We start from the raw sequence: 15,853 nt of genomic DNA on the forward strand, positions 1-15,853 counted from the left end.
TGCTGAAGTTGGACTATACCACAATGGTCGATAATCAAAATAACTAAGTTGGTTTAATAGTTGTGTTCCGAGGTAAAGAGGATCAGATGATTGATGGTGATGATAAGATGACCTTGCTCTAGCTCCTTAATCATTGAGGTCTAAATAATTATCTTGAAAATTGGATGACAATAAGTGATTATTGAATCTAATTACTTTGAAATAGTCATAATTTTGAAGGAAATAACTACGATTTCATACAAGATTAAAGTCATCTTTTATGTGTAAAAAATATCTTTTATGCATTATCATTAAAACTAAAATAGTTTTGTTGATTGGGTGGTTACAAAGGCCTAACTTGACTATTGTAATCAAATACATTTTCATTATTTTAGAACAAGACTTAATCCGATGAAATTTGAATTGAAATCCTTGCAACCCAAATACAGAGGTGTGATACCTAAATCATTATTTGTGTCACCCGATCCTAAACGTGGATCAATAGTGATCTAATTTGATGAATTACTGTTCCACTAGCAAACAAATCTAAAAGCTTTTATGAGGAATAGAGAAAATAAATGAAATTTGCAGCAATCCACTAAACAAAATGAGAATCGGAGAAAATAAAAAAAGAGGCGCAAGTTATTTATTTAACTTTTCATAAATAAAATATGTTTTAAATTTAATTTAATTTTTTTTTCAATTAAACATAAATCAAATTAAGTAGTTGGTTATAAATTTCTTTTCTATGACTGGTTGTTTTATAAAATTTTATCATAAAATTTATGAAAATAAATTATTTTTATATGTAAACTATAGAAAAATATATCATTTTAATTCAATTGACATATTTATGTAAATTGTATAAATGTTTTACGTTTCACTAAATTGTATTTCCTTACTATTAAAGGAATCAAAGAAGACTACCCCATTAGAGCAGTAAAGGATTTATTAAGTAGGAATTGGGAAATTCGGGTCAAAACATATCTACAGGGAAGCGAACACAGTGGCGGACTACATGCCTAATGTAGCAGGATCGCAGATGTTGGGAGTTCGTATAATCCAGGATCCTCCATTAGAGGTGATGACTCTCTTACAGAGTGATGTTGAGGGGCAGGTTGCTGCTCGAAGGATAATGATATAATGTCTTCTTTGGTCTTCTTTATCCAAAAAAAAAAAGAAAAGAAAAAGACTAGTTTTTTATTGGTACAAGTAGACTACCCTATTGAATAACTAAATTGTACTCTGTTCTTACTAGACCACCCTATTGAATGCTTTCTATTCCGATTTAAGTTACGCGTATTTTAGCTAACATTGCTGCAGAGTCAAGTCTGGCTACCTCAGTGTAGAACAGAAAAACGCACAAAAAAAGAAAAAAAGAGAACGTGTATGTATAGATAAATCATGCAATAACGCAATCTAAGGTAAACTGCAAGCAAAAAGTCAAGACTCTGATGTTCCATTTCATCCCACACCCCCATCGGTTCGCCAAATGTACGCAGCTTTCGCTGGGTTCAGCGTCTCAGACCTCCCGCTTAACTAATACGTATAGTCTCGTATTGGACTGGTCCAACTATAATTGCTTGCTTCATTTCATCGGCGTCAAATATCAGGTGATATTTACATAAACTTTTTCTACTTTAATTTTACTTTCGTCCTTTTATTCTAATAGTAGGTTCTAATAGTAGGTTCTAATAGTTGGTGAGTTGTGGATTTCTGACATTTTCACTCTGTTGCCATGGCTAAAAAACCTAAGCTAACTTCATTTCCATTGTGTTTTCATGTGATTGCTTTGGATGTTTGTGTATTTTATGCTGCATTTGGATGAACCGATGAAAGGTTTAACTCATCTTACCTCTCTTTTTATACGTAAGAATGAAATGCTACAATTTTGTGAATTTACAGAATTAATCTCATATGCAGTCCTACAGGGGTTCTGTTTTGTTTTTGTTTTTATGCCTTATTCAGATCTTGAATGGAAATGCTCATTATGCTAAAAGAAAGGAGAGTCTGCTTTGGGGCCTTCTATTTAGATTTATAGAGACCAATATATGATTAAACATTCAGCAGTTAGTTGAAATTCAGATCAAGCCTGATAACAATGCATCTCTGTGATTTTTACTCGATATCTCTGTATCCAGAAAAGTAGGATAGCATAAACTCCTTTGGTGCTTATGTGAATATTCAGTTGGAGTTTAGTAATAATTTATTTATTAATTTATTCTATGCTTTTAGATTCTTATTAGCAGGAATGCAGGATATATGTCTTTTTTTTTCCTACCTATTTTGTTTTGCTACTAATACATGTCTGTTCTAATACTATCCTTTGCATTTATGTTTGGATATACTTTTTGTTGGCTGTATTGAAGCTATTGCTGTAATCTCTGTTGAATTTGATTATGCAGGAATTGATTTTATGCAGGAAACTGCATCAAAGAATGCTTAAATTGTGAAGGTTCAGCCTATTGAAGCCCTTGCTATTCCAGCAGATGAATTGAAGGAAATCACAGATGAGTGATAACTTTGGTACAAATTCTTTGATTGGAGAAAGTTCATATGGTCGAGTTTATTATAGACTCAAGACTGGACAGGCTTCAGCCATAAAAGAAGTTAGATGCCAGTAAGCAACCTGATGATTGGGTTTTTGACCTAGGTTCAACCGACAGTGTTAATTCATTGCATTTAACCCTTCTTCAAAATTAGTTTTAGTGTTTCAACTCTATATCCATTTGTGCGTGTATTTTTAGGTTTCTATGGTATAACTTTGTCCAGTTGCTTGGTTACTGTATTGATGGGAGCTCCCGTATACTTGCATATGAGTTTCATCTAATGGCTCATTGCATGATATTCTCCATGGTATGTGTTAAGATGCTTCATTTATTGCTCCAGTTCTACAAAGTTGAAAACTGTTGAGGAGTGTGATGATGCTTGAAGTTACTCCCTATATGGAAACAAAGTCTGTTGTAGCGGTTGGTAATATTTATATTATTGCTACATTTCCTTTAATGCAGGGAGAAAAGGTGTTGAGGGAGCTCAGCCATGCCCTGGTCTGACATGGGCACAAAGAGAAAAAATTACCGTAGTAGCTGCAAAAGGGCTTGAGTACTCTCACGAGAAGGCTGATCCTCGCGTCATTCATTGTGATGGTAAGTCTTGCAATGTGCTAGAATTTGATGATGTGGAAAATATTGCTGATTGTATTCCTAATATTGCAGCCCGTCTTCATCTTACTTATTTACTTGGAACTGTTGGTTATCATGCTCCTGAGTTATAGTGAATGCTTTTTGTACTTCCATCTATTTTATTTATTTTTTCAAAGATCATTTTTCTTGTTGATGATATGTGGCTTTGGAGAAAGTTGCTCTACATCTTATGACACCGTATTTTATATATCAATCATAAATTGCTCTAAGCCTTATAGTTGAGTAGTTCTTATTTGATTACTGAGATGTTTCTTGCTAAAAGCCTAAACTTAATATCCTTACTTTTCCCTTATATAACTTAATTTCAGAATGTTCATCTTGAACCCTGCCTGTCTTTTTATTACAATTGGCAACTATGGGCAATTAAATGTCAAGAGTGATGTGTACAGCTTTGGTGTTCTGCTGCTTGAGCTTCTGACTGGGAAAAAAACCTATTGATCATACTTTACCCCATGGACAACGAAGTCTTGTGACATGGGTACTTTTCTGTTACTTATATTCTTATATTCAGCCTGTGTTCCATCATTAAACATTTCAGACATGACTGATTAATGAGTTGTGAGTTGTGTTATGCTACACCAAATCTTTGTGAAGACAAGATTAGGCAGTTTGTTGATCAAAGACTAGGTGGAGAATGCTCCCAAGGTTGTTGCGAAGGTATTAAAATGCTTAGTTGCTCCTGGTAGTGTCTGTGTTTCTATTAGCACATGTTCTTTGTTAATGTTCCTCCTTCCTCAAGTTTTCAAGTAATGCTAAATTAAGAGGCTGCATTGACCCAAATACTTTTTTAATTTTGTATTCTTATTCGCTAGAGAAAGATGAAAGAGCTGGCACATGTTATTTGCTCCTGGATATCAATTTCATCCATCTCTAAAGCATTTAGTTGTTTAGATTGCAGATGGCAGCTGTTTCTGAATTGTGTGTGCAATTTGAAGCTGATTTTCGGCCAACTATGAGCACTGTTGTCAAAGCTCTTCAGCCTCTGTTAAATGCTTGACCTGGACCTTCAGGTGAAACACCAATCACCTCTCTCTCTCACACACACACACGCACACACTCATTTCCTCTCTCTTTCTATCTTTCTGAGCCTGTGTGTGCGGACGTGCACCCACTTTGAAGCATTCAAAATATATAATGAGGGTACAAACTCTAGAAAGTGATGACAATTTGTTTATTCAAAGTTCCATATGCATGCATTATATACTTTGTGTTCAATTTGTTAATAATGTGTAAACTTTTTCTTTCTTTGCATATTTTCTTTTTCTAAATTATTCCTAACCTTTCTTCCTCTTATGCTCATCTTGTCCTTTACTTTAGTAAATGGTTTCGCACCTTTGGTTGCTTGGATTACAAGAAAATCGTGTAGAAAGAGAAAGAATAAGGCATATAGAAACTTCGTTCAGCGGGTTAGGTTGGTGAGTATTAGAAGAAAGGGATGATAAAATAGTTAAAAAGATACATTTCCGGGTTGCAGCATTCTTGGGTAGGAATTAATGATTGATGATGTAGAAATATAAGTTCAGAGATGGAAAGAGTGGGGTTTGTTTTGAATATTTGAGAAAAGAATAATGGATTGGTGGGGGGATTCGTTAGGTTTTCGGTCTACTTTTCTCATCTTTATATGTATGTCGTGTCATCGGCAACGACACACTTTAGTAACAGTCTACAGTTGGAGTTGGGTGCGAGGACCGGCCCCCGAGTGAGGTGTTAATGAACAAATTACAAAAGCTTCTCCTTGGGGCCGGCAATAATTTGCTGATTAGGTAAAACAGTACAACCTTGTTTATACTAATACTGCTTTAGTTTAATTAGCTATCTAAGTAAATAAATCAGCAATGCTTTACTCTAATAAAGCAATATAACATGTGTCATTATTATAGGAGTTGGGACACTATTAAAACTTTATTTACTATTATTGGGAGTAATAATAGCAAATTAACTTCCCAAAGCTTTTCACTTCGAGGTTTTGTTGCAAAAGATGCTATCAATTCAGATATCACAGATTGCTAATTATTATTTCACTTAAGAAATTTATAATTTTTCAAGCTCTATAGATATCAAATTAAATATAAGTTTATAATTATAAATGATTATTTAACTAATTTTAGAGCAGATTAAATCTTAGTTTGGATGGCATTGTTGTTGTTTCATATTAGATGATTTAGATTTGAATGTGCTTTAAGTGCGTGATATTCTATTTTATTAGAGGATATTGTCGCATTCATTAATAATTTTTATGATATCACGACCACCGTTACTAGATACATTAACAAATATTTATATTTATTATAAAATTTTTTCTTGAGCTGGTGTCGCTTGGTACTAACTTAATTGGGAAAACATTGGTATACATATTTTTAAAAAAAATGATAATTAATATTATTATAATGATGTTTGTCTTTTTATATATTTATATATTCTTTACATGAAACAATTAAAAACCATATGTATATAAGGATTGAACATGTGTTAAGAAAGATTTATATATATGTTCTTTACCGCTCTGTGTATAATCAATGTTGGATAAATTTTAAAAATGTTTTATTTTTGTTACAAACTTAAAAAAGAGAATTTCAGTGTGAAAGAAAAATATTACTTTTTAATTTACATTGGATTACATAATCTATTTATAATAGAAATTAGATACATAAATAAAAAAAAGATATAATATAAATTAATTATGTAAGGTATCGTATTAACACTTTTATTTATACAGTAAATGTGATGTAATTTAATATAACTTAAAATAAAAATAGTTTCATAGATGGATACTTAATTTGATTATATAGGTCGAGACTTCAAGGGTTTTAAAAAAAAAAAAATCAAAAAGTTCAATATGATTAGTGAAAACTCTTGCAAAGAGTGTGGACGATGGAAAATAAGAAATTAGAAAGTAGTGATATCTTGAAAAGAAACTTCCATTATTATTTGAATAAGAAAATATAATAAATATCTTAAAAATACAAATTGGGGCTTGCCACGAGTTATGACTCTAGCGAGAGGCACCTGCAAGAAATGGTTCCCAAGTGATGATCTTGTGATTTTGATGCGTATATGCGTATTATAAAATTTTTAGTTTATTTTATTATTTAAATTTTTAATTGAGTTAGAATCAATTAGATATTAATTTGATTAAAAATTATAAAAATATATTTCTGTAATTAAAATAAATAATATCATTTGAGAGAATTTTATTTTTTTTATTTTAAAAAATAAAAAAATATATGTATTGAAAGATTTGAACTCATACTAGTTGGGATAATAAAACCTTTAATTTACCTATCATCTAAAGAATTATTTTGATATTTTTATTAATCACATTTTATTATCTCCAATAATTATATATATTTAATGTATTATTATTAATTAGTTTCGAATTAAACGTTTAATTATTTATTATATTTATTTCTAAACACATATTTATATTTTAAATTTATAGTTTATATATATATAAGCATATGATATGATTTTTAATATAAAAAAACTGGAGAGAAGTGAAGTTAAGGGTTAAGTTAATTTTTTTATGTACTTGAAAAACTAGGATTGTTTTTAGAAATAAGAATAAAAATATCCTTATTTGGAAAATAAAATTTTATAATATTGGAAAATACTCGGAAGATGAGGTACATAGTACTATGTTTCCCTGAACTTTCTTCGCAAGATCCAAGCAATGAATGAAAGGGAAGAAATTATTAAAGACCTAGTACATATCATTTAAAAATTTAATATATTATTTAATATTTAGATTTTGATATTTTCTTAAATGTGATATTTGTATTTTTTTAATTTAATGTGATATGTGTCTTTGAGAAAAGTTATAGTATGTAAAGGTAATAATATTAACTTTAGTATTTAATTTAGATTTTAGGATTATTTTCAATGAAAAATTTAATAATATTATCAATTATTTTTTATTAAATTAATTTTAAAAATTGAAAGAAAACTTCACGATAATCAAATTATATTTAATAAATTAAACATAAAATTATATAAAATTACAAAAAAAATAAATATATTTCATTAATAAAATCATAAAAATTAATAATATAATGTTTATTAAATTAATAAGAAAATTTTAAAAATTGTGAAACTCAAAATATATTAAGCCATTCTTAAAAGAAAAAAAGAGAGAAGATGAGACGTCCATTGACCTTTTGGCGTTGTCCATACACCATGCCTTAGTGCATTCAATCTCAACCGATAACCATTGGTGCAGTTAACGCAGTGCCGCGTTAACCAACGAAAAGGAGAAGATAAAAAAAAAAAAGACTTTTAAATGCCGTGTTGAATGGTTGACTGTACATATATTCCAAGTCTCACCCCACAAGCGTAATCAAAGGGTTAGAAAAAACTTACAACCACGAACCACCCCTTCTTATCTATATTGGAAATTAGATCCTTCACCAAACTAGGCTTAAGCAAAAGCACAAAGCAAAGTAGAGATTCATCATCTTTAGTCTTCAAGACTCACTCCAAAGCAGAACTAGCAAAATAATATAAGAGAAGATCAGAGCTAAGCAATTCAAAGCAGAGCAGAGGCAAAGGGAAGCAAACAACCCAAGCCACTTTTTTTCTTTAGTTCTCTTTGATGCTATCTTGCGCCTAGCTACTGTCTTTTTTTTTACCGTTCTATCGTGCGCCACTCATGGGAGGAGATGTAACCGGTCCAATCACCTCCGCCGTCGTTGCCACCTCGGCAGCCGCGGCAGCCCCACCCTTTGGTGGAGGCGCGGCTGAATCTCAGTACGTTGCGGCGAAGACGTCGGTTTGGTGGGACATAGAGAACTGCCAGGTCCCTAAACATTGCGACCCGCACGCGATCGCGCAGAACATTAGTTCGGCGCTGGTTAAGATGAACTACTGTGGGCCCGTTTCCATCTCCGCCTACGGCGACACCAATCGGATTCCTTCTTATGTACAGCAGGCGCTTTCAAGCACCGGCATCGCACTCAATCATGTCCCCGCTGGTAACATAATCAACACCACCTAACTTCCTTTATATCTTAATTTTCTTAATGATAATAGTAATTAAAGCTTGAATCATTGCTTTTTATTGTGTTAATTTTGCAATGATCAGGAGACATTAAGGTAATTTTTTTAGAAACGTGGTTTTTCCCTACTGATCTTTGAAAAAATGGTTTACTGTGCTCCTCCGCTTGAGGGTTTATTTTACTTTTGTCTTGAAATTATATGCTGAACTTAAGATGTTATAGAAAATGAAGGTTGTTGATTAATTGAGGTTTCTGCATGGGCAGGTGTGAAAGATGCGAGCGATAAAAAGATTCTAGTTGATATGCTGTTTTGGGCAGTTGATAATCCGGCTCCCGCTAATTATCTGTTGATTTCCGGCGATAGGGATTTTTCTAACGCTCTCCATCAGTTACGCATGAGGAGATATAATATTCTCTTGGCGCAGCCTATGAAGGCATCAGCACCCCTGGTTGCTGCGGCCAGGAGTGTATGGCTTTGGATGAGTCTTTCAGCTGGTGGACCTCCGCTTTCGAGGTGTGAATCAACTAAACTTGCTAATGGTCACAATAGTTTTAACCCTGAAATGTATAACCCGATTCCTGAAGTGGTCCAGTATAGTCAACCAATGGTTTTCAGTTCTGAAAATGGTACATTAGGGAATCAAAATGTGCCTAGTTCTGGAAGGAATGGCGATAGCAAATATAAAGGGAAATATATCAGGAAAACCCCCTATCAGCCAAGCATATCAAGAGCCTCTAGTGCGCCAACAACTATCATTCAAGAAAATACTAACAATGGACACCCTTACCATTCAGAATATGCACAGGCAATGTCATTTAAAAAAGCACAGCATGAATTTTATGGTGGCAGTGACCCTGCTGTCTCTGCAAGCAAGTCTACTCCTAACTTCTTTCCTAGCAATCCTAATCATTCAGGGAGTAACAATGGTAATTTCATGGGCATCCATCAAAATCATCATCCTCATTCATTGAGGCCAAATAACCTTCCTTTGCAACCAGTGTCTGCACAAGATAATTTGTTACCCCCTAATGCACAATGTCATGGTTTCCGTCCAATGCCTCCTAAAGTGGAGGGGCCTAGATATTTGGCCCAACCAAATATGCCTGATATTGGTAAGTTAAATTTTTCTCAGCAGTCCAATTATGCTCAAAAACCTTCTAATTTTCCCCATCGAATCGGAGAAGAGTTTAAAACAAGCTCTATCGATTCATTGCCTAATCAAGGTATCCTAAGTGTACCGCAAAAGAGCCATGTGTCGCACAACAGCCAAGCAAGCCAGCACATTAGTATTAGGTATCCGCGTGGCCCTGAATTTCCACCTCCATCATCCTCACCAATTTCTAACAATGGCACTTGGGGAGCTCAAGGACGCTCACCACCATCTGAATATGTGCAAGGTCTAATTGGTGTTATCTTACTTGCTTTAAACACACTGAAAAACGAAAAAATTATGCCTACTGAAGTGAACATTACTGATTGCATTCGTTATGGAGATCCAAAACACCGCAATACTGATGTAAGGAAGGCTTTGGATAGTGCAGTTGAACAACATATGGTATTGAAGCAAACATTAGGTTCAATGCAGTTGTATGTTGGTAGAAATGAGAAACTATGGAAGTGTGTCAATCCTATTGGTGGGAACCCTAATCAGTACTCGAAGACGACATGGGAGGGAATACAAAAGTTTTTATCATCCCCCGCTGGACGATCAGCAATAATGGCTTCTCAATGCAGGTACTTTGCTTTGATGATCTTCTCTCTGTTTCTCTGGTTTTGACTTTTTCAGCAGTCCAGCCCTAGGTTTTATAGTGGGATTCCTTTAGCCTAAATTTTTATCAAATTTGCAGATATGAAGCGGCTTTGGCTTTAAAAAAGGCATGCTTGGAAGAATTTGCTTTAGGTGATGCTCTCCTGATCTTGAATATGATAATTTCCATGAAGAAATGGATTACACATAATCAATCAGGATGGCAACCAATTACAGTCACCCTTCCAGAGGCAGAGTCGATTACTGAAACGGGTACTGGGACTGCTGCTTGATCTGATCAAGAGTATTTTTGGTACTGAAAGTGATTCTAAGGTGATGAAAGATGATAAGCATTGCGTTTTTTTTTGGGGGGGGGGGTGGGGGTGGAGGGTGGGGGGAGGGAGGGGGGCAGTAAGAAACAAGGGTACTTAGGCAAAAAAACACAAATAATCTAGTATCAAGAAAGGTGGTGGTGGGGCTGTGATATTTGGATCATGACGAAAATAAGTAGGAATAGGTTTTCAATCAGTTCATGTATTTGTTTTGTTTTTTTTTTTCCTTTTATCTCGATTTGTTGCGATACTATATCGGGGAACTGCAGAAGGGGAAAAGGGTTTAAGAAGAAGATGGAGTTAGGCTGGAAATTATCAGGATCAAGGGTCAGATTTAAGTAATGAATTCATTCTCTGTGCCCATGTGGATTTGGTATATGTACGAGCTATCGCTAGTATGTTGCTGGTATTGATTGAGAAGTCATATCCTAAAGGCTTTCTTCTCTCCAGCGCAATTTATTCAGAATTTTACTGCTAGGGGTAGTTGTAATCTTTTGTTTGTTTCGGCAGATACTTGCATGTTGCTTTATTGAGCTTGGTTGTAGTTTCAGCTTGTGTATATACCATCTGCAGTATCTCCACCCGTTTCAGCTTTATTTGAGATGTAGCGAGGCTTGCGGATCCTGTCAGACAGGTTCTTGTTCAGTTGCTGCTTTATAGTGATGGAAATGACAAAAAGTGGCAAAGATTCATGCAACTATAGACCTTATCAAAGCTGTCAAACTGGGACTTTATTTATTCGGAGGTCATGGAATGTTAGTATGATAAGGGAGTTTTATTCCTGGCGCAGTACATTGTAAGTAATTTTAAGCATTTATGGGCCAAAATCATGGCCATTACTACTATGAAAAACTGAAGTGAATTGTACTAGCATGAGCCTTGGAAATGGTTGTTCTTGTATCCTTGATTCCTTGAAGTACATACTTGGAAAATGTTTTACATTGAATGAAGTTGGCTAGTTGCAATTTGTACACATTTGGTCACTTAATTCGAAGCAAGCAGTGGAAGCTAAAATCTTCAAAAGTAGAACAAACCAAATTCATTAATGTCAACCCAAGTACAACAAAAGTGAGGTAAATAAAAAAAAATCTAAAAGAAACCCTAAAACACCAGAGCTAAGAGCAACATAAAAAAGGTAAAAGAGGGAATGAAACAAATAGTTTAAAATAAACTAAAAGTGAGGATTGTCTCGTACGTTTTTGCATTGTTTCACTCAACTTTGTAATTTGTTTATAAACATAATTTCAGTATGTGTAATATTTTTCGTATAATTAAAAAAGATTAGATACATAACTTTTCTCGTATATTAGTAGAGCAACTTGAGTTTTATCCTTCTTACAATCACCCCGCATTTTAGTGGGGCTGAGTCACCTCATGATTTTTTTAACTTCCGGTGTTGTGTTCTTAACTTTTCTGGTAATAATGGGAAGCTTTTAAGGGTTTACTGCTGGAGTAATTGGCATGTGATGTGGTCGCCGCGGAGCTCACTCAATATTTACTCATACAGTGAAACGTCGACGCCATGTTAGGAACAACTTATGGTTTCATTGGATCTGAAATCTGAGTTTCTGGGCCTCTTTATTATCCAATCCTAGATGAAACCTGGGCTGCCTGTTCATGGCCCTTAATTTCCCATCACCTGAAGACGGAACCAAGTCCCCAACTCGCAAGGCAGGCAATTCTTCCGCCGGAAACTGAACAACAAACACAGCTTAGCAATTCATAAGGCGAACTGAAGTAAAAGAAGAAATAGTAATGAAGAGACTCAGTCGAGGGCTTATTCCATGCATGAATTCATTGAGGCAAATTCAAGTAGCAAAATCAAATCCCCATCCTCGTAATCAAAGATCATTTCTTTTACCCGCGATTCCCAACATTTTTCTTTCTTTTTGTCGCTATTATTCCACCGGTAAGCCTTTTTATGTACTTACCAGATTATGTTTCAGAAAGAAAAAAAAAAGTGTCACTTTGGATTCATTGGAACAATATTCTCGTAATGGGCAGAGCTGCAACCTCAGCTTTCTACTGACCTCCTGAAAATAATGGAACAAAGATTAGCCGCTATTGAGCATAGGAGTGCTTTTCTCGAGAATTTCATGAACCAGGTAATATCTTTTAATTTTAAATTCTTTTATGCTTCTGTTTAATTCTATTTTGATTTTTGTTGAAATTGAGCTTGTGGGTGTTGTTTGAAGACAGCCAGAAGCCTCACCTACCGAGTATTCGAAGGCTAACGAAGAGCTTCATAAACTTAGGGACTCAATGGACCTCATAAATGAGCTGAGAACCAAACAGAAGGTATATTTTTGTCTTCATTTTCTGTCGTGTACAAATGTTCTGTCTTACAGTTTTATTCTGTGTCGATGAATCAACCTTTTGTCCCTTGTCTGATGGTATCATGTATCTTGTATATTTCCGTAGCTTTCCTAATTAAGCCTTCAGTAAGTTGACCTGTGTTGATAAATGATGACATAGTATACATACTATGGCCCTAGAGGTATCTTTATGCGTTATCCTATATTCCTATTGTTTCCTATAGTTGCTATTATGTTGTGATTGGTCCAATGAGAATTCTGTTTTAAGTTTTCCTTTTTGTTCCCCATTTTAAGTAGGAGATTGACGGTTTGAGGTCATTGATGGCTGAATGCCCCAATGATAAAGACATGCTTGAGATGGCAACTGAGGATCTTGGTAAGGCTTTGGAAGAAGAGAAAAGACTGCAGAACTTGTTACTCAAGTCTTTACTTCCTAGAGATGATGCTGATGAGAGGGACTGCATTTTGGAGGTTAGAGCAGGTAATAACTGTTTGTTGAGGTGGCACATGAATACTGGTTTTTGTCATTGTTTTTTGTTGAATATTTTTCCTGCTTTTTTAATCAGGAACTGGTGGGGAGGAGGCTTCTTTGTTTGCGATGGATGTGTTCAAAATGTAAGTCAGTACAACATGGTGTCATGGTCCGTGCATGAATCATGAGTTTTTTTTCAGAAGCTGCTTGTCTGAGAATTCTTTACTTGGATGGTTACAACAGGTATGAGAGGTACTCACAGAAGAAGGGGTGGAAGTTTGAAGTGGTAGATATAGCAGAGTCTGATCTGAAAGGGTATAAGGTATCTATTTCATCTTGTGTGGTTTCTAGGATCTTTGTCTTTCTAAAGTTTATGGAATTATCTTGTGGAGCTTATCTCCTGTCCGCATCACAGAACCTTGACTTCTTGTTCTCCTTATCAGCAAGCTAGTGCAGCAATCTCAGGAGCTGGTGTTTATGGGAAACTTAAATTTGAGAGTGGAATTCACAGAGTTCAGGTTTTTGTTTCTGACTTTTTAACATGCAATATAATGCTTTAAAGCCCAACATAAATGGCATTTTCTTTTGGCAGCGTGTTCCTGTGACAGAGAAGTCTGGACGGATCCACACGAGTGCTGTATCAGTTGCTGTTCTCCCTCAGGCCGATGAGGTGCTTAAGGATATGTTTTGTATTTCATTTGTTTTTTTTAGCTGTTTGGAAGATTGTTAGATTATTTTGTTGGGAGTTTTATTGGATTCTCAGACTGCTCATACTAGTTCACTTGTACTTAAGTATTGGACATTCCATTGTCACAATTTATCTGATTTATAGTTTTAATTACTATATCCTTTTTGCCTTCTTTGATTGATGTTCTTGTTGAGGTTCTGCAGGTGGATGTCCGGTTAAGGAATGAAGATTTGAGAATTGATACTTACAGGTCTGGTGGTTCTGGCGGTCAACATGCAAACACCACCAACAGTGCAGTTAGAGTCACACATTTTCCCACTGGTATAACAGTAACTATACAGGATGAACGATCTCAGCATATGGTAAAGAGTACTCAAATGTTTTAGTGTGGATTCTTTTCTGTTGAGATCTTTTGCTTTGAACTTCATTTTTTCCATACTGTGCAATAGTGTGCCAAGACATACTTGTGAAGTTTGCAGCCTTTCTTAGGTTTTTTTTTTTCACCTTGGCGTGATTTATTTGTTTCAATATGATCTAAACAGAGGAATGAGTTTTTCGTTTGAAAAGTTAATGATGCATGCTTAATTTTTATCCACATTGCTAGTTTCAGCTTTTTGGCTATTTTATTGCCCTATCATGTAATGTCTTTAGAAACTACCTCTACTTGTTTGTATATAGAGAAGGCACTTTATCAGTTGAAACTTGACTTTTAACCTGGTCTTAGGTATGAATCTCAGCATGGGGGAGAGTTATCTCTATTTGTGTAAGATCTGTGGGTATGCGCATGAAGTAGAAAAGAAGCTAGTCTTGCATAGATAGCTTTGTATTTCTGTATTGACTTGATTGCATCCATGAGGACAGAAAATAAGTCTTTGAAACTTTCTGGTTACTGATATATATGGCATATTTAAGGTCTCTTAAGTAAAGCTTGTAATCTATGGTTATATGTTAGACATGGACTTTAACTTGAAAGCACTGAAATATGAATTTGGATGGTTTGCTAAACAGTATCATCCATCGATATTTTTATCCTGGTGCTTTCGTAACTTCCCCTTCTTTTTGCTTCCTATGATAGAACAAAGCTAAGGCCCTTAAAGTCCTCTGTGCAAAGCTGTATGAAATGGAGAGGTCCAGAATTCAGACAAGCCGATCAAAGCTTAGATCTGAACAGGTATGGGTTACTATGAGATGAAATTTTAGATTCTGTCCTTCAGATCCAGATGATTGGGTATTAATCACTTTGATATTAATAGATTGGTAGTGGAGATAGATCTGAGCGCATTCGAACCTATAACTTTCCTCAAGGGCGAGTCACCGATCATCGTATCGGCATCACTTATCATGCAATAGATGATGTGATGCAGGGAGAGAATCTGGATGTCTTTGTGGATGCTCTTCTTTTGCAACAGGAAATGGATGCAATTGCAACCTTCAGTTCTGATCAATGACGTTTATTACGGGTAATGTCTTGACCGTAGCAGAATTTTATTTGCCACATCATTTTCACACATGAAACAGCCATACCCTTTGTTCTCTTGCAACCTGAATCTTTAAAATATTCAAATTCATATTGGTGATGCATGGGCTAACAGAGAGGAACAGGCAATTATACTTTCATGACATGTGCCATCGCCTGTTGTATCTTTTACTGTTTGTCGTGGGAGCAATTAGAGCTTTACAATATTGTTATGTAGCGTGTGACACAAATATTATACGCTTAATTAGAGTTGACATATGTATGGTTGCCCCCACCTGATTTGTAGCAGACTCGATAGCCATGTATTACAATTTTTTCCTAACGAAAGCTGTGACTAAGAATGGTTACTCAACATATTTGCATCCAAACTGCCAACTGGACTAGTATTAAAGTGTATTTAATCTCATCCGATCCCTGTTTAAAGAAGCTCGTGGGCATGAGATTGACTGGTTTTTTAAGTCGCCCTTTGTCGGCATGTGAGCCATTTGGGCCACCTAGACACCGACCCTATATAAACCGGTAAGATAACACCAATCGACTTGCTTCCACCCAAGAAAAATTGATGGCTCATGCCACTAGACAGACAAAATCCCATGATTGAAATCCTCCGGCTCCTAAACAAAACCAAGACTATTAGAATCATATAAA

The 15,853-nt window shown here is 35.1% G+C and overlaps 2 protein-coding genes and 1 long non-coding RNA gene across 5 annotated transcripts; all 3 read left to right on the forward strand.

Annotated features, from left to right (window-relative positions):
- The first annotated feature begins 965 nt into the window (after positions 1 to 965).
- LOC107923146 (uncharacterized) lies at positions 966 to 4,475 on the forward strand. 2 transcript variants are annotated; one of them, XR_001691538.2, is made up of 5 exons: positions 966 to 1,592; positions 2,385 to 3,125; positions 3,491 to 3,660; positions 3,777 to 3,839; positions 4,074 to 4,475. It is a non-coding gene; the product is annotated as an uncharacterized lncRNA (long non-coding RNA). The 2 variants fall into 2 exon arrangements; XR_001691539.2 differs by having other exon boundaries at positions 2,402 to 3,125.
- A 3,014-nt stretch (positions 4,476 to 7,489) lies between these two features.
- On the forward strand, positions 7,490 to 11,224 carry LOC107923856 (uncharacterized). Its single transcript, XM_016854013.2, has 3 exons — positions 7,490 to 8,149; positions 8,438 to 9,908; positions 10,022 to 11,224. Exons 1-3 carry the CDS (start codon positions 7,828 to 7,830, stop codon positions 10,212 to 10,214), a joined length of 1,986 nt encoding a protein of 661 aa, XP_016709502.2. The 5' UTR covers positions 7,490 to 7,827; the 3' UTR covers positions 10,215 to 11,224.
- Positions 11,225 to 11,371: 147 nt separating this feature from the next.
- Positions 11,372 to 15,556, forward strand: LOC107923857 (peptide chain release factor 1, mitochondrial). Of its 2 annotated transcripts, XM_016854014.2 has the most exons (11): positions 11,372 to 12,162; positions 12,258 to 12,358; positions 12,453 to 12,551; positions 12,866 to 13,049; positions 13,135 to 13,183; positions 13,284 to 13,362; positions 13,484 to 13,558; positions 13,633 to 13,710; positions 13,932 to 14,090; positions 14,804 to 14,899; positions 14,982 to 15,556. In XM_016854014.2, exons 1-11 carry the CDS (start codon positions 12,009 to 12,011, stop codon positions 15,174 to 15,176), a joined length of 1,269 nt encoding a protein of 422 aa, XP_016709503.1. In that variant the 5' UTR covers positions 11,372 to 12,008; the 3' UTR covers positions 15,177 to 15,556. The 2 variants fall into 2 exon arrangements, with proteins under 2 accessions (XP_016709503.1, XP_016709504.1); XM_016854015.2 differs by lacking the exon at positions 11,372 to 12,162 and having other exon boundaries at positions 12,253 to 12,358; positions 12,449 to 12,551.
- Positions 15,557 to 15,853: the final 297 nt, after the last annotated feature.

The sequence above is a fragment of the Gossypium hirsutum genome, chromosome A11 (assembly GCF_007990345.1).
Source record: "Gossypium hirsutum isolate 1008001.06 chromosome A11, Gossypium_hirsutum_v2.1, whole genome shotgun sequence".
NCBI lineage: Eukaryota > Viridiplantae > Streptophyta > Magnoliopsida > Malvales > Malvaceae > Gossypium > Gossypium hirsutum.